At 37.6% G+C, this 18,886-nt stretch overlaps 1 protein-coding gene across 1 annotated transcript in view; it reads left to right on the forward strand.

Annotated features, from left to right (window-relative positions):
- The window catches only part of BIRC6 (baculoviral IAP repeat containing 6), a gene marked incomplete at its 5' end in the record, with an annotated part of 315,285 nt that overhangs the window by 70,912 nt on the left and 225,487 nt on the right, over positions 1-18,886 (forward strand). The window contains 9 exon segments of the mRNA XM_084624643.1: positions 3,541-3,688; positions 9,264-9,397; positions 12,985-13,119; positions 13,701-13,888; positions 14,704-15,018; positions 15,533-15,632; positions 16,451-16,665; positions 16,813-17,021; positions 17,363-17,709. Of these exon segments, the coding sequence (XP_084480769.1) occupies positions 3,541-3,688; positions 9,264-9,397; positions 12,985-13,119; positions 13,701-13,888; positions 14,704-15,018; positions 15,533-15,632; positions 16,451-16,665; positions 16,813-17,021; positions 17,363-17,709 (1,791 nt within the window).

The following is an 18,886-nucleotide window of genomic DNA, read 5'->3' on the forward strand; positions in this document are numbered from 1 at the left end:
AGATTGGTGAGGCATGATTTCCCTTTACAAAAACTATGTTGACTATTCCCCAACAATTTATGTTCATCTATGTGTCGGACAATTTTGTTCTTTATGATAGTTTCAACCAGTTTGCCGGGTACTGACGTTGGGCTTGCAGGCCTGTAATTGCTGGGGTCACCTCTGGAGCCCTTTTTAAAAACTGGCATCACATTAGCTATCCTCCAGTCATTTGGTACAGAAGCTGATTTAAATGATAGGTTACAGACTACAGTTAGTAGTCCTGCAATTTCACATTTGAGTTCCTTCAGAACTCTTGGGTGAATACCATCAGGTTCTGGAGACTAATTATATTTTTACACTTCATTTGCCAGAGTTTACGCTCCTTTCTATTTTCCTCACTAGGATTTAACTTCCACTTTTTAAAGGATTCCTTTTTGCCCCTCACTGCTTCTTTTACTTTATTGTTTAGCCACGGTGGCTCTTTTTTGGTTCTCTTACTATGTTTTTTAATTTGGGGTATACATTTAAGTTGAGCTTTTATTATGGTGTCTTTAAAAAGTTTCCATGCAGCTTACAGGGATTTTACTTTTGGTGCTGTACCTTTTTGATTTCTGTTTAACTAAACTCCTCATTTTTGTGTAGTTCCCCTTTCTGAAATTAAATGCTACAGTGTTGGGCTGCTGTGGTGTTTTTCCCGCCACCTGGGTGTTAAATTTAATTGTTAGGTCACTGTTACCAAGTGGTCCAGCTATATTCACCTCTTGGACCTGATCCTCTGCTCCACTTAGGACTAAATCAAGAATTGCCTCTCCTCTTGTGGGTTCCAGGACTAGCTGCTCCAAGAAGCAGTCATTTACGGTGTCGAGAAACTTTATCTCTGCATCCTGTCCTGAGGTGATATGTACCCAGTCAATATGAGAAGTTGAAATCCCCCATTATTATTGAACTTTTTATTTTAATAGCCTTTCTAATCTCCCGGAGCATTTCACCTTCACTATCACCATCCTGGTCAGGTGGTCAGTAATATATCCCTACTGCTATATTCTTCTTCTTCTTCTTCAAGCATGGAATTACTACCTGCAACCTTTGCACCAGACAGGCAAGTCACCATGCGATTCTCCTGGTCATCACAAACCCAGCTATCTGTTTCTAATGATCGAATTGCCCATTACTAATACCTGTCTCTTCCTAATAACTGGAGTTCCCTCCCCTGGAGAGGTATCCTCAGTACGAGAGGATACCACATCATCATCTGGAAGGAGGGTCCCAACTATGGGATCATTTCCCTCTGCTCCAGTTGGATGTTCTCTTTCCCTGAGGCTTTCATCCTCCTCAACAGCAGAGAGGCTGTCAGTCCGGGGGTGGGACCATTCTACTGTGTCCCGGAAAGTCTCATCTGTGTACCTCTCTGTCTCCCTTAGCTCCTTTAGTTCAGCCACCCTGGTCTCCAAAGCCTGTACACGATCTCTGAGGGCCAGGAGCTCCTTGCACTGAATGCACACACATGCCACCTGCCCATAGGGCAAGTAATCCTCCATGCTACATTGGGTGTAATAAACTGGGTAGCCCCCGCTCTATTGCTCGACTTCTGCTGCATTCTCTTCTTACTTCTGCAGCTGGTTCCTTTGTTGTTTTTTTGTTATCGGGGAATGTTTTTTAGCTTCAGTTTAAAGATGTTTAAGGAATGTTAAGTGTATGTAACACCCCCCCACCGCCCTCACAACTCCCTTGCAAAACTCCCATTAGCCGTTCCTGTTCACTAGCTCCTCTGCTTGCTTAGGAGCGGGCTTTTTAAAGCCCTGGTCTTTCTGAGTAGCCCCGCCCACTGGTTAAGGGTTGATGGGTGCTAAATGGCTTAGGGATCAAAGTCTTGTTAAGAAGCTCTCAGCCTTGCCTAGCAGGCCGCTAGGCTCAGCACCCACACAGTCAGCACACGGTCCCCCAAACAAACAGACCACATGGTGTATTTCAGTTCATCAGCAAGCACACCACAACAAACACAAACACTCACACAACAGACAACAAACTTACCCCAAGGGTCACATAACCTCTCCTCCTCACCTGGAGAAGTCCCTCACAAAACTCCCCTGTTAGCTGCTCCTGTCTATCTAACACTAAATAATGTAGTTAAAATTACATAACTAGCAAATAAAGCATGTGTTTGAATTTTTGCTTTTTAGCCATATATCTTAAGTGGCAAAATAGAATTACTGCAGTAACTGTAACTATTTGTAACAAAATCGAAGCCTTAAAGGTTACTTCTGTCCAAGTGTATAAGATTAAAATGTCAAAGTCTTCATCATGTGTTAACTAATTTAGATTTTCCTTTGCTTTTTTTCATACCCATGTCATACAGCTTGGCAACTGTAACTGTTCTAGTTGCTGAGGTAAAAGACATTTTGAAAATATAGGTATGAGGATAGCTAATGTAAGAAAAATGCATTGGAATGAATGGAATTAAGTTAATGTAATGTACATAAAATTCCATGAAACATTGTTCCAAAAACCAAAATCTAACATTTGATTTTCTAATAACTTAACCTCCTTGACCAAGTTAATTGTCAAGAAACATAGTTCTTAAGGTAAAAAACGAAACAACCCCCTCCCCCCCCCAAAAAAACAACAAAAACCAAAAACCCAACAACTTAATGCTTTGTGTGCTGAAACAGCATTATCTTTAATAACTGTGGCTGGCTTACTCTCTCTACAGTGTAAACAGTACTCTTAAGGAAGAATCGTACACACCTAGTTGCAGAACACGAGCATAAATCATGTACGCATTAGAAAGAGACAACATTGATATATAGTGTTGCTATGTAAATAAAACATGGTTGTATGTTTCTCTCTTCTGATGTCCTGAATATATAGTTTTTCTAATTATGGCATACTATACAACTAATCATGAGACAATATATATAGTATGTAATATATACAACATATGAGACGAGGTAATATATATATTATATATATATATATATGGCATAATTAGAAAAACTGAGCAACTGTTATACAAAAAAGAGAAAAGGGTCAGTTATATCAAATGTTAATTTTCTATGTCTGTGAATTAATGAACAGTAATATAACTTTAATATACTATTTCTTTTTAATGGTTATTGTTTCTAACTAAGGCAATACTGGTGTTTTGTATATACTAATGTTACTTGCTGTAGCAATCTTTTATTTTTAAAGTTAACTTCTTTTAGTATGGGAATGTTTCTAAAGGGATTGTTTAACAGATAGTTACACACTTACACTATAAATTTAATGAGTATTACTTTGACTCTACTATGTTAACTGAACTACTTTAATACAAACATTTTCCTGGGAACTTCCTTTTCTTGAATTCTAAAGTTGAGCTGATGTAAAATTCTGTTGGAGGTTAAAATACTTGAATAATACAAAATGCTAGAATTTTTTAGGAAGTGACTGTTTTTACATTTCATTATCTATATTATGATACTTAAATTTTTGCCATTTTTGTTAATTAATTTTGAGCTTTTTTTGAATGCAACGTTAGCCATATTTCTGTTGAATTGAAATTCCTGTTCCCATCTTTAGGATCTGTGTATTGGTATTTTGTATTGCTGAATTATGTGAAGGATGAAGATTTGGCTGGATGCAGTACAGCTTGTGCATCCTTGCTAACTGCTGTGTCCAGACAGTTACAGGACCGGCTAACACCTATGGAAGCTTTACTTCAAACAAGGTATTGAGAGGAAAATATGTACTTGTATGAACATTTTCTTGTAAGCATGCTGTTTACTCAAATTAAAAAAAAAAAGTTTATGGTATTTTGAATGATCTTAGACACTGTCAAGTAACTTTTTAAAATTTTGTTTCTTTCCATGATTTGTAGTATTGGTACAAGTATGATCTGGCTTTTTTCTTCTGATCTTAATTTTTGTGTGTGTTTTTGAAAAGTTGAAATGAATATGGCTGTTCAACAGATTCATTTTGCAATATTTTGTTTTATGAGCAAGCATTGATTAACACAGTTCTGGGAAATGTTATTTAACTGGTGCAGAGACAAGACGGGAATTAGGTAATTGTGTCTGTTTAAAGTGTGCAAATACAAATACATGTTGTGTGATATTTTATGCAATGCATCTGTTCACCAGCAACTCTCAAACTCAATACGGACCAAAGGATTTCCTATTTTGAGTGTGTGAAAGTAAGCCATACTTCGGCTTTACAGAATTCGACTTTTAATTTTTCTAATTTCAACAGATAATATCAATTTGTTTATTTTAAAGCATTTTAAAAGATTTTTACCTATTTACATTTTCACAGTTGGGGGAAATTAGAGTGGGGTCAGACAACAATTAGTAGTCATTCAGATTCAAAAAGTTAAAACTTTATAATTGTTTACGCAAATTGTCATCATTGCTTGTCAAAATATGCAGAGTCAATCCCTTTAAACTCTAAGTTCCCAAGCATCATTTCCCCCCACCCCTTTTCCGATCTGTAAATTTCAATTATTGATGGAAATATTTTTTGATCTGTTTCTATGTGTGTAAGGTGAAATCAATGTTTATGGACATTTACCGATTTAAAAAATGGAATCCTTCCAGCCTGTGTATACTGCTATAAATTGGGGAGTGCCACAGGACCCTGCAAACTCTTGCAATTTATTCCTGAGTCCACCATATTTTTAAAGTGCTGGTACCAAAGGACAAATTCCTGGACTAACTCCCTGGAAAAATGGGTCCATGTATAAATTAAACAGAAATACTATTCCAGGCTGTGGTAGTGATCGATCTCTTGAACTAAACAGACCAATCTGGTCAACTTCTGGAGAGCGTGGGAGGGATATCAAGGAAACTGGTGTTGGCAATTCCATAAGTTGCACTTTCCTTTACCCCATTCTGGTGCTATGGAGCCCTGTACTGTTGGAGGTACTTCTTGCAGACTGTGAAAATTGTGGTTTGTTTTACCACTATGTTAGTAAAGCTTATTAAAAACGTGAAGGGTTTGAATAGAGGAGGAATTACAGAGGATCCTGAGTCTCTAGATGGAAATCTGTAAATCCCCCAGGCTGGCACTTAAAGGGATATAACCTTGAAATCTGGTCAGTTAAGACAGAATTAGTTTCAGGCATTATACCTACATCTGGGTCCTCACCAACTCTTTCCCCCCCCCCCCCCCCCGAATGAAATTGACCAGTATTTCATATGTAGTGTAGTTGTAGCCATGTCAGTCTCAGGATATTAGACACACAAGGTGGGTGAGGTAATATCTTTTATTGGACCAGTCTCTGTTGGTGAGAGACTAGCTTTCAAGCTACCCAGAGCTGAAGAAGAGCTCTGTGTTCTTCAAAAGCTTGTCTCCTTTACCAGTAAAAGATGTTACCTCACCCACCTTGTCTCTCTAGACAGTATTTTGTCAAAGAAAGTAAATTGGAAAATCAGAAAAATATTTTTTTCAATATTAGATATTAACTTGTAACAAAAGGAGATAAAATATAAATACAATGACTTCTTTAGTTTGACACTGTCACTTTAAGGTTCCAGACTCTCATTCAATCTGGTAGTTGAGCTGTTCCTTAGAAGTAGGCGCTGTTCTTACTCAGTGCTTACAAGCATTCTATTACTGTGGTTTAACAGGAACTGGGAGGGGGCATTGAAACATCAGTTCTCTTTTCTTGTCATCTCAACATCAAACTACTGTAATGTATGATACTTGGGGCTGCATCTGGAGATTAAAGTTAGAGAAGAACATGACTGACTGCATGTCAGGCAGAGCTTCATGAAGAGAGCTCGTTGGGTGAAAAACAAGATCCACTTCAATGTAGGTTTAAACAGTGTCTTTTAGCCTTCATTTGGTATGTTTTAAGACAATGCTGTTATCACCAATGAATTACATATATACGAAAAACAGCTAAGGCAAGAAAGAGAATTGATCAAGTTACCTCTCCTGGGGACAGGGCAACTCTTGTCAAATCTCTGATCGCTGCTGTGTTCTTCCCCTCTGTCTTCTCCGCTTTCTTGTAAATCACCTATTTTTTATCTCTTATTCCATAATTTTGCAAAGACTCAGCTTATCCAGTAACCTCATCTGTGTACCTATCTATTCTAACCCACCCCCCCAACTAAAACATTCTCATGCATAAACCCCAGTAACTAACCTAAACTAATATGTTTTTGCTTATCCCACTAAAACTTACTTTCATCTGTCTACTTATGTCATCTGTTTTCTGCTGTCATCATCTCTGGCTTAATCTGGTTGTTTTTATCTTATGACTCTGTTTTTATGGCTTTGAGTTTTTATTGCTTAGCTTGTTTTCTTAGGAGGGGCTCGTGGGCACCTGAAGTTGTTAAAAATTATTTCATGACACTCTGCTTTACCCTGCTCTTTAGTCAGACCAAGGTTTTTTGCAAATAAAGCGCACAGACCATGTTTCCTGGTTTACACAACTCTGAAACGGTTTCAGCTAAATTCTGAAATGCTGTATTAGCAGAAACACATACAAAAGCAAAAATTCCTTCATGTTTTCTTAACTAGAATATTCATTTCTTTAACATTATTGAGTATATATATATTTGATTAACACAAGTCATTACACAGCTTTCTAACACCATGCTAGTGATGCTCTGTGATCTGTGCATGCTGCCTGTTAGTTTCTAATAAGTGTTTGTTTAAGGTACTAGTTTTAACCTAAAAGCCTTAGATGTCCAGGGACCCTGTTACCTGAGACCATCTCTCTTCCTTTCCAATACCTCTGCAGTTGAGATGAGCTAAGGAACAACAGCAGAAGCATCTTTCTCATCACGTGTACAGATATCACAGCCTTTGTTATGAGCTGATTACTCTGCTCCTTGGCATTCCCTGTGTGACTTTATCTATTAATCAAGGCAAACTTCCTGCCTTTTTCTCCTTTTGAGATTTCACACCCATCATGTACAGTTCACATGTTATGAAATGTGTATAAAACATAACTGCTTCTATATTTAAAAATTAGAAAAAGGTTTTTCCTACTGACTTATTTGTAGAATGCTGCATGTTTACAAAGGTAAAGGTGAGTGTAATGGTATGTATTTAAATTGAACAAAATACGAAATGTCGTCTTTGTAGTCTTCTAGGAGTCCCTTCAAATTATTGAGGTTAATGTGTTTGCATGGTCTCCCCTTCTCTCCCACACTCTTAAATAATTGAAGTCAAATCATCAGGAAAAATGTGTGATGTGTAGCCACATGCTTTTTTTTTATAAATAAGATGACAACCACTGGTAAATTTTTCACTAAGGAGCATTTTATGGAGTATATGTTCGATAGTATTCAGTCTCTACAACTTCTGTGCTCTGTTTTTTCTCATCACTGCCATCAGATGGCATAATACTTGATAATCATGTAGAAGCAGGTGTTCATTTAAATTAATGCTAGCTTCCTATTGTCTGTGAGTGAGCAGATACACTTTTGGTGACTAGCTACTGCCATGGGAAAAAGCCGCATGAGTAAATGCTTGAGAAGGGATAGATGAAGTGTGGATGTTACATATCTCTCTTGAGCTGCTGAAGAATGTATGGGGGGATGGGGGAGAGAAATGACTGTATCACATAGGTAGCCATCAACTATCTCCTCAACCCTACTTCAGCTGAACCTTGCATGAGCTGTTAAACCTCTCCAATATCTCCAAAGTACTCCAGACTCTCTCCACTATCACTGCTGTTTTGATCCTCTGAATGACTCAACATTGCCTAGCATTAGATCAGAGTTAAATATCATGTGGTCTTAGCTTCTGGGGTGTCTCCTTTTCCCAAGCATTAGAAAGTACCAAATGATATTTTAAAACATTTCACATATGTAGCCACAACATAATGTTCTTGTCAGGAGATGCAGCTTTTTTTGTTCCCATGCTACACCTGTTGATGACTACTTTTTCCATTAGGCAAATCAGTGCAATGACTTTATCAATGCTAGCGTCATCCCAAAGGAGAAAGACTTGTGCCATTGTAAAAGGACCTCATGATGTCCTCTTTGATAGCGGACATCTGTCCATGCAAAAGTATGGTGGTCTGACTTTTGGGGCTATGTGGAACAGTACATGTAGAGACCGTGGATGACCGTATGATGATCATAGCCAGTTCAACATGTTTAGTATGGATATCTCCTTCACTACCACCTACTTCATGTGGTGAAGCTCTCAGAGCACAGACTGGTCAGTTTCACCACTGATATTCAGTAATGGGCAGGGATGAAACTTGTAAGAATCATGTCAATTTCAGTCAACAGTTGCCAGGGTTCCAGAGTTTCTGGCATGGCAGAGATGCTGTGCTGATTGCCTTGGAATCAGGGATGCTGGTGCTTCCAGGATTCATGGGCAGTCCGTGGAGGCTGGAAGTCTTGAGGGTCCCCAGACTTGGGGCAATCCCTGTGATGGGGTGCCTTACAGCTGTGGACCCTTGAAGCCTGTCCCAGCATTTCCAGACTCCCAGGCCAGCTGATTCCCTGAGTTTGCCCAACTCTTGGGGTAATGGGCTGTGAGAGTTGGGAAGCCTGAGGGTCCGTAGCTCCTTTACAGTCTGTATGGCAGCACTGTCCCAAAATTGTGGACTCTGGGGTTCAGGCTCAAAGGTAAACCTTTAAGTGGGCTGCTGAGGAGCTAGGCAGGCGAGCTGGCAGGCAAGTTTTGAAATCTCGCCTAGGTACTGTTGGAAGATTAGTCAAAATCTACGTGTTTCTGCACAACGTTTAGCTTTCAGTGAATTGCCATTTTTCTGTTGAAAATATGCTCCATCAGAACGTTTCCAACCACCTCTCTTTGCCAGAGTGATGCAGGGCATGCTGAAAACACCATCTTTGTGGAAGATTGAATGGCTTTGAGCTTTGGGAGAAAAGTGGTATATCTTTAAATTATTGCTTTAACTCAGCCAGCTAGTAATGTGTGGGTGTTCGTATACTGCTGTGCTGCTGGGTGGCTATTGGGCATATGAATTGTAATTCCTAAGGGACTATGGCTTTCTTATGTTTAAGAATACTTTCAAGACAATATTGTATTAAGTCTTCGTGACTGTTCTAATGACAGTTGCTTAATCAAGATAGTAGGCTGTCCACCAATGTGTGCCAGTTTAGAGGATTTTAGTGAAATATGAATAATTGGTAACCTCAAAGATACATTGATTAAATGACAGGTATGTGAGTTTTAGTCCACTGAAATAATACAACCAATATCCTAAATGAACTACTTGGCTTTTTGTCTCTTTTTGAGTCTCTATGCATTCTCAATAATTTATAGTTACAGCTTGGTGTTTGAAGAAGTGTTCAACTGTCTTATTCTGTTTGCAGATATGGATTATATAGTTCACCTTTTGATCCAGTTCTTTTTGATTTGGAAATGAGTGGCTCTTCCTGTAAGAATGTATACAACAGCAGCATTGGTGTACAATCGGATGAAATTGATTTATCTGATGTTCTTTCAGGTATGCACACTTTAAAAAATGATACTTGATCTAAAACTTTTTAAAATAGTAACTCTTAAGAATAATATCTCTTCCTCTCTTTTATTGGTTTAATAAGCATTTAGTATTGTAGTATTTAAGTGACTGTATTTTAACCTTTGAGTAGATTTGTGAAAGTGTAAAACATTCTCTTCTGAGAACTGAAGAGCACATATCTGTCTCTGAAAGTGACTTGCCTCAACTTGTTTGCATGATTTTTTAAAGATAATTGCTTCCATGCATAGAATCTGGTGACATAGATGTTCATGACTCCTATGGTTTTAAAGTAGACACTTGTTTTGATGCTTTTTCAAATGTGAAGCCCAGGCATTACATGATACTAATTAATTTGTGTGATGCATCATTATGAAAACCCTCTCTCTATTGTTCAGGCATTAATTTTTTAATTTGTTTGTTTCACCCATACATTTGTGGTTGGTATTTCCTTCCCACTCAACTCTGTTTCCTTTTCCCCTTTCATCTCAAAACTGATTTTTATGCTTCCTATGCTTCTAGCAATGAGTTGTTTCACAGTATGGCACTGTTGTCATTAAAAGTGCATTCACCAATCCAGAAGAAATCCATCTTGGCGTCACGAGCTTTTAGAGCTGCCTCTCAGCTCAATATTACAACTCTGGTGCTGGTCATCCACACCCTGTTTAACTGTCATCAGTCATGCAATTCCCTAAAGACAGAAGAATCTGACTTGACTAAGCCTGAGTTCCCTCTTAAACCCCCTTCCCCCAAAAGACAAGTAAGGAGGTCAAGCATCAAGAGATATTTAGATGAGTTAAAAAACCCCAAGAGGCTTAATTTTTGACAACTCTGCCAAAAAGCACAGTCTCCAAGGAAGGAATACTGGAATAGGTTACCAAGGGAGGTGGTGGAATCTCCATCCTTAGAGGTGTTTAAGGCCTGGCTTGACAAAGGCCTGGCTGGGATGATTTAGTTGGAGTTGGTCCTGCTTTGAGCAGGGGGTTGGACTAAATCAAGTCAAGACACTTAATGGATAGCAGTCCTGAAGATGATGAATTGACATCCTTCCCGCCCACCCCTTCCTATTTTTGTCTCCAACTACTCTGGAAAGTTGATGAACATTATTTGTCCCCATCACTGGAATAAATTATTCTTGGAGGAAGCTAATTTTACTCCAGTTAGAGGTCTTTCACCCCTCAGCCTAGAAGGAAGTTAGGGATTGAAGTGGGATTATCTTTTCTTGTTTCTCATGAACTTGAAAAAGTTACTTTGCCTGCAACATAGCAAGGGGATCAATCAGCAGTCTGCCATAAACTTAATGAAACTGAGAATTTTACTTTACTCAATAGCTCAATTTTTCAGCTGATTAAAAATATTTTTAGTTGAGGATGCTATTTTTGAGTTCCCCAAAAGAAGTAATAGTGACTAAGAACTATAAAATCTATTTTCTTTGCAGTATTGGACCACTTCCATGTCTGATAATAGTATCTGCTCATACCTCTCTTCATTGAGTTAATAAACTTTCCTCTGTTCTTAAGTTGAAGGATAAACATGTCAGAAAAAATTACCAAGGGAATCATAAGAATGGCCATACTGGGTCAGACCAAAGGTCCATCAAGCCCAGTATCCTGTTCTCTGACAGTGGCCAATGGCAGGTGCCCCAAAAGGGAATGAACAGACAGGTTATCATCAAGTGATCCATGCCTTGTCACCCAATTGCAGCTTCTGGCAAACAGAGGCTAGGGACACCAATCAAGTGGTCGTCTTCACTTATGTATAACTACATAGGTAATACCTCATTTTAGTGACCCTACCATAATTAGTTGAAGTGCTCCAGCCATTGAACCATTCTCTGTTGCTTATGGGATTTCTCTTTTTTTTCACAGTAGCCTGATTTGAATGTCAGATCAACTTTACCTTTTAAGGCTAGATCATTGCATTCAAAGCTGTCTTAAACCAGTGGAAGACAAGGCACTATCATGACTCACTCGCGTAATATTTAGTTATTTGGGCTGTCTTGATATAGGTGGCAGATTATAGCCCCCAAACCGAAGCTCAATCTTAATGTGAGTTCCTGCTTGATCCCCAATTTTCTGTTAATCTGATTTCTTTTTTTCATAGTTGCCACAGTCAGAAGGGTAAGCAAAATTAATCCTTTTTTAGCAGAACTATTCCTCAAGCTTTACTTAAACTAAGTAGTTTGTCTTTGCGTCACACTCTTCATTTTAGTTAAGACACATCGTGTTACTTTCCATCTGTCTGATAACTATGCATCACAAGGGAATTCTCCTTCATAACTTGAACCTCCCTCAGTCCTAAAGTTCTTCCAAGATAAAACACTCTTCTCTAGAAATCTTGGTAATCTTTGCTTACTCTATGGAAGTCCTAAGAAAGGGCAGGGTTAAACCCATTAGAGCTGCCATTGCTCATTGGGTCAGAGTCACCATCCAAGAAAGCGTGTATCTTTTCTAACAAGCAATTTCCCCAAGGTATCTCTGACCATTCAACAAGGTCGGTAACTATGGCTATGTCTACACTACTGCAGTAAGTCTACCTAAGTTATGCAACTCCAGCTATGTGAATAACGCAGCTGGAGTTGATGTAGCTTAGGCCAATTTACTGCGTGCGGTGTCTTCACCGCACTGGGTTGACTGGAGACGCTCTCCGGTTGACTTACCTTATGTGTCTCATTCCTGGTGGACTACCAGGGTAGACCGGAGAGTGCTCTGCCATTGATGTAGTGGGTCTTCACTAGACCCACTAAATCGACCCTGGGTGCATCAATCGTAGGAGCGTCGATCCTGCGGTAGTGTAGACACAACCTATCTCCTGGACAGAGAAATCTATCTCCAAAACTTGCAAAGCTGCCACCTGGTTTTCTCTTCACTCCAGATACTACATATTTAATGAGATGTTAGCTGCTGATTAACTTCTGAATCTAATACATTATACTTTTAAAATGCATTCTTGCCTCTTCTCAGACTTGTTCTTTCCTCTGTATCTTAGAGTTTTTAAATCACGGTAGTTAGGCTTGTGGCTTAATGTTTGAAATGCCAGAAGATAATCTGATGGAAGTCATGACTGTTAAATGTTGCTTGTTATAGTGTTAATTTTGGAAGTACTCTCCTTAGGCTTCCTGGCCAATGTAAAGGATTCTAATACTGAGCTTTCGTGGTCTAGAAAAATCTTTGAACTTGCCCCAAACGCATCCATGAGTGTGGGTGGATCTTAACAGTAAATGTTACTTAGGGTTGATGAATGTACTTTTTGCAAGTCAAAATTTTGCCAATCCTTCCACAAACAAAGAGTGTAGCCTTCATTCTTAGCTTATTTCTGCTGTTTGTTCCTGATCCTCTGACCAGATAGCACTTAGAGCTACAATTAGAATGTTCAAAATCCTATACCTAAAGACACATTTCTATAAAAATTAATGTATATATTATAGTATCTTTATTAAATTGTTTCCTCCTGAAATGTTAGATGAGAATGTGCACAGATTATATTTAACTGCTGACACAGTCCATACTTGAAAAATCTCATGACCACTATCAAAAGAACACTAAATGATGAACAAAATATTTTTTTTCTTACAGGGAATGGGAAGATTAGTGGTGGTACAGCAGCTGAGGGTAGTTTTACCTCCCTTACTGGACTCCTGGAGGTTGAGCCTCTGCACTTTACCTGTGTTTCAACTAGTGATGGGACTAGGATAGAAAGGGACGATGCAAGTACGTTTACTGGTATATACAACCTTTTATTATTTCTACTTAGTTAAAACACAAAAATCAGTGTGTTCTAGATTTTTGAATGCCACTTATCCAACACGTTTTTTTTCCCCCCCAAACAATTTCAGAAGTTGAGTAAATGTTTAAAATTTTAAGTTGTTAAATGGCAACATACACTTTCTTAGAGATTTGACAAACAACTGAAGGAAACCAGATTTCAAATGTAAATTTAGAAGTTTGAATTTAACTAATGTGTATAGCACATTAGCGTGTGTTTGCATTACAACCCCACATGGCAAAAGAAATCGGTTACGGTAACCAGTGTAACACCTTTATTTAGGTATGTGTTGAATGTACATTTTAGACAGAGTGCATAAACTGCAACTTCTGTAACACACAAGAAAATATTACTTTGTCCAGTTTGCTGTGTGAGACAATTACGACTTGATACTTTCTCTCTCTCTTGCTTTTAGCTTGCTCTTTTATTGTTAACCTATAAAGGAATTAAGGAAGCCATTTAGAAGTGCTTTTTGTGCTTCTTTTCTACATACATGTTTGTTTTTTTTTCTTTTGTTTCATGCCAGTGAGTACCTTTGGGGTTACCCCAGCAGTTGGTGGCCTCTCATCTGGGACGGTTGGGGAAGCCTCGACAGCACTGAGTTCAGCAGCCCAGGTAGCTTTGCAGTCTCTCTCTCATGCAATGGCCTCAGCCGAGCAACAGCTCCAGGTGCTGCAAGAGAAACAGCAGCAGCTTTTGAAGCTTCAGCAACAGGTTGGAGGCTATTTGGCTATTTTTTCATGCTGTCTCTAAACTTCAAAAGCTGAGAAAGTAGTTACAGAGCTATACTTTTTTTTTCCTCCCCCATTTTCATAGTGTATCCTGTGAGGAGGGAACAGCTCTGGGCTGAGGATCACATTCGTTAAACAAAATGATGAAAATGTTTACCATGCGATTTTTTTTTTTTTTTTTTTGGCCTTTCAAATTCTATTTTTGTACATGTGAGGTTTTGAGGGTGGGGAGTTTGATCAGTGTCATTCACTTTCATAAAGAGTATCGTTTTGATTAACAAGCAGAAGAACAATATAGTCAAGGAACCACACTGGAATTAAAGGAAAGAGATGTTGCCATTAATAATGGTACCAGTTTACACAAAATAAAAATTTTATATGGTAGTGATGATTTGTATGCAATTTTACTTTTTCCTTAATGAAATCTTCTTGCATTATAAATCTCCATTTTATTTTTGGGATAATTACACAAATCTGAAAGTGAATGTTGGTGAGAGACACAACAGTAGTTGGTCCAATAAAAAATATTATGTCATCCACTGGATCTCTCTAATTGGGACAGATAGGGCTACGACAATACGGCATATAAAATAAACATTATCAGATTAAATAGTGTTCCATTTTTCCAGCTTGTGTTAGGTAATTAATAGAACCATAATGGTGATAGTTGGATAACATACATTTTTACATAGTTTAAATGAAGGTTGAGGTTTTATACTCCGTCCATAGTGCATATTACTAATACGTTTACAGGCAGTGTTGGTCTACTCTACATACTCTGCTTTTATTTTCTTACAGAAAGCTAAGCTGGAAGCAAAACTACATCAGACAACAGCAGCAGCAGCTGCAGCAGCATCAGCAGTTGGTCCTGTTCACAACTCTGTGCCTTCCAACCCAGTAGCCGCACCAGGGTTCTTCATTCATCCTTCAGATGTCATTCCACCCACTCCAAAAACAACACCTCTGTTTATGACTCCACCTTTGACTCCGCCAAATGAGGCAGTTTCTGCTGTTATCAGTGCAGAGCTTGCTCAGCTTTTCCCTGGCTCAGTCATTGATCCTCCAACAGTTAATCTTGCTGCACATAACAAAAATGCAAACAAGTCCAGAACGGTAATTACTTTTCTAATAGAAATGAGACAATCAGGATTTAACTATCTGTTTTACTTTTTACTTGACTGATGAGTAACAATTCTGTTTATCGACTTTGGTTGAGATGTAAATATTTAACTACTAGATAAAATTTCCTTTTCATATGGCCTATTATAGCAGGGCAAGATATTCTATTAAATAAGATATATCTATAAGATAAGAATATCTATAATAAGATATTCTATTAAAAGAAAATAGATTCCTTATATAGGAGGTAACATAACCATGTAGCTGTAATATTAATCCTTTGAACAAGGATTCAGTGGGTTTGAATCCATTGATTAGTATTAGTATTTCCTCATGGTGCATACTAGTGCAAAATATAGTGTAAGTGATGTCAAGAATATCAAACTTGTAAATAGAAGGGACTGAATTTTTTTTCATTCTTACACTTACATGAACAAGACCTTCATATACATACAAAATAGTATACATTTTAATGACCTTAATTTTACTAGTGTTTCTTCCTCCTCAGAATCCACTTGGATCTGGACTTGCTCTTGCAATATCTCATGCTTCACATTTTCTTCAGCCTCCACCTCATCAGTCCATCATTATAGAACGAATGCACTCAGGTAAAACTAGAACTCTTTCTTAACATCTTGGTTATGCGTAATGGGATTTTCTGATGGAGGTTGAATATTTTCTAGGACACTTTGATTAATAGTGTAGCTGCAGTCCTATTTGGCTTTGTAAATAAACGTGTGTGACTTTGTTACCATCGTATGCCAAGAAAGCTGAATGTACAAGGACGCTTGCTGAAAAAATACTGCAGAGGAAAGTATGTTGGGATCTCTAGACAGGTACTTTAATGAAATACTTTTGCCAAAGGGCACAAATATCTAGCTTTATATTAGCTATTTATTTACCCTCTATGGCTGCCTATTCTAGAGCAAGCAGAAGTTATGAAACTCTAGTGATAGAAATGGTGAAATTAAGGAGAAAGCAGGCAACTGTTTTGCCCGTATAGCATGTGAAGAAGGGGCAACAAATAGGTTTTCCAGCACTTCATAGGTTTCTAAAAGATTTAGAATAGTTTGTATACGTATACCACCTATTCTTATACCTTTATGCATTTAAGTTTTGTGTGTATGTGTACATACGTGTGTGTACACTTTGCTGCATAAATGGATTACCAGTACAGTGGATCCAAGTCAAATATTTTGGACTCTTTTTACTATTATTTGCAAGTGAAGTTATGTCTATGATTCAGATCATCTTCAGTCAGTTTGCAAGTTAACAAACTACGTTGTTCAGTAAAACTGAAAATTTTCACAAATATAGTCTTTCTGAACTATACTGAATCAATATATCAAACCACTATTTTCGGACTTTGTATTTTGGTTAATTGGAATGGTACTGATGCTTTCAGCCCATCTAACTTTTTTCATAGGAGCAAGAAGATTTGTGACCTTAGATTTTGGGAGACCTGTACTGTTGACAGATGTATTGATTCCCACTTGTGGAGACTTGGCTTCCTTGTCAATTGACATTTGGACTTTAGGAGAAGAGGTGGATGGAAGACGTTTGGTAGTAGCTACTGATATTAGCACACATTCACTCATTCTACATGACTTAATACCACCACCTGTTTGCAGGTTCATGAAGGTAAAAAAAAATAAGCTAAAAATGAAAATGCTTTCCCACAAATACTGATTCTTGAATTTCTTGTTCTTTTAAACTCTTTCAAATGGAAGTGATTTGTGTTAAATTTTCTTTATGCAACAATAAAGGTTACATTACCTTTCATTACAGATCACCGTAATTGGTCGATATGGTAGTACAAATGCTAGAGCCAAAATCCCATTAGGGTTTTACTATGGTCATACCTATATCTTGCCATTGGAAAGTGAACTGAAGTTAATGCATGATCCTCTAAGAGGAGAAGGTGAAGCTGCAAACCAGCCAGAAATTGACCAACACTTAACAATGATGATTGCATTGCAAGAAGACATACAGTGCAGGTGGGAAGAAATGTGTACACAAATATGCAGTTAAACTTGTTTTAAATAAACACTGGAAAGACCATGTCAGTAATTTTGTATTGCTACTTTCCAGGACTTGTTTAAAAATATCAGACAGTGTAACTTGGCCTTGTAATGTAGTACAGATGTTACGCTATAAGCTCCATAGTGGTGATTTTAAAAAAAAGTAAATAGATATCCTCTTTCCCTCCATTTTCAGTATTTTATTTAATAGTGTATATAAAGTAACAAATATTCAGTTTCTAGCAATTTAAATCTTAAATATGTGTTGCTATATGTGAATTTCAGTTGAAAGGTGTGCTGGAATTTTCCCCCTGTAGGTACAACTTGGCATGCCATAGACTGGAAATCCTTTTGCAAAGCATTGACCTGCCTCCACTCAACAGTGCTAACAATGCTCAGTATTTTTTGCGAAAGCCAGATAAGGCAGTAGAGGAGGACAGTAGAGTGTTTTCTGCTTACCAGGACTGCATTCAGCTACAGCTTCAACTCAATTTGGCCCATCATGCTGTACAGAGGCTCAAAGTAGCTTTAGGTGCAAGCAGGAAGACACTAAAAGAACAACCTGACCCAAAAGAGCTGATTCAGATGTCCTCCACAGAGCAGTTACGCACCATCATCAGATACTTACTGGATACTTTACTTAGCTTACTTCATTCCTCCAATGGTTAGTGGTTTTTTTAATGTTTGCAAATAGATCAGTTAAAATATTCAATAACACTTTTACCAGTGTTCCAGAAACGTTGAAAAGCTTAATTTGCTAATTTCTTCAGTTAGCTTTTTGAGCAAGAAGATATGCTAGAAGTGGTCATGTTTATTGACCCACACAATACATAGAAAGCTTTTTATATTGTATTGAGGTCACATTTACTATAAAATCAGGAAGGACAAAAATAAATGATTTTTTAAAAAAAAAGAAATGTAAAAAATGGATTATTTTATTTAAATTTCCCTTTTAAAAATAGACTTGTTTAAAATTAAATTTGAAGTTGACAACCTACATTAAGGCCTAAATTTCTATAATTTAAAAAATCATTTAAATGAAAATATGCTGCATCGATTTGCTCTCGTCAACTTTTAATGAGATAAAGGGTGCTGCTTTTTTAATTATCTACAGAATTGGGGGAAAATTTTAATTTCTGAGGATAACTCAAGCTTTATAAATATCACAATATCAGGTACTGCATTAAACATGTCTTAAGTCTTCATACTGCTGCGAATGCTCGTATTTACATTTTTCCAACTGTAAGTACTTCATTTTTGTTATGTAGGGATGCTTTTGCCTTAATTCCTTTTTGGTTTCAGATTTAGCTAGCAGAATATTTTCTTGATTTGGACTAGCGCATTCAAAGTGGATAAAGCTATTGAGAGTTGAAATGAGCAGGGAAGTTTGCTTGTCTCTTCCAACTTATGAATAAAAACCCAGTGGGAGAGTGAGGTCTACTAATTCTAAAAACTTCAAAGGCCTGAGGCCAGATTTTCAAAAGTATATAGGCACCTAAAGATGCAGGTAGGTGCTGAATGGGATTTTCAAAAGCACCTAAGCAGGCATTCAAAAAGGTATCGACTTCCCATTGATTTCAATCCAAGTTTCTGTCCAAAGGCAGTGTTAATTTTTCTTATCTAATAAATAAGAAATGCATCATTCATTTAACATAATAAGTAAAAATTAGGAATCTGAATAAATGTATGTTAAACTATATAAATGCTTACATCTGATTTTAGTGTAGCTTTCTGGTTAGCAAAAGGTACCACTGAATTTAGTATAAAGTCTGTTTTTGGTTGCACATCAACATGTTGTAATGGTTATACCAACCAATGAGGTTGAACCTTTCTTTAGGAAA

This window comes from Lepidochelys olivacea (genome assembly GCF_965140295.1).
Source record: "Lepidochelys olivacea isolate rLepOli2 genome assembly, chromosome: 3".
NCBI classification, from domain to species: domain Eukaryota; kingdom Metazoa; phylum Chordata; order Testudines; family Cheloniidae; genus Lepidochelys; species Lepidochelys olivacea.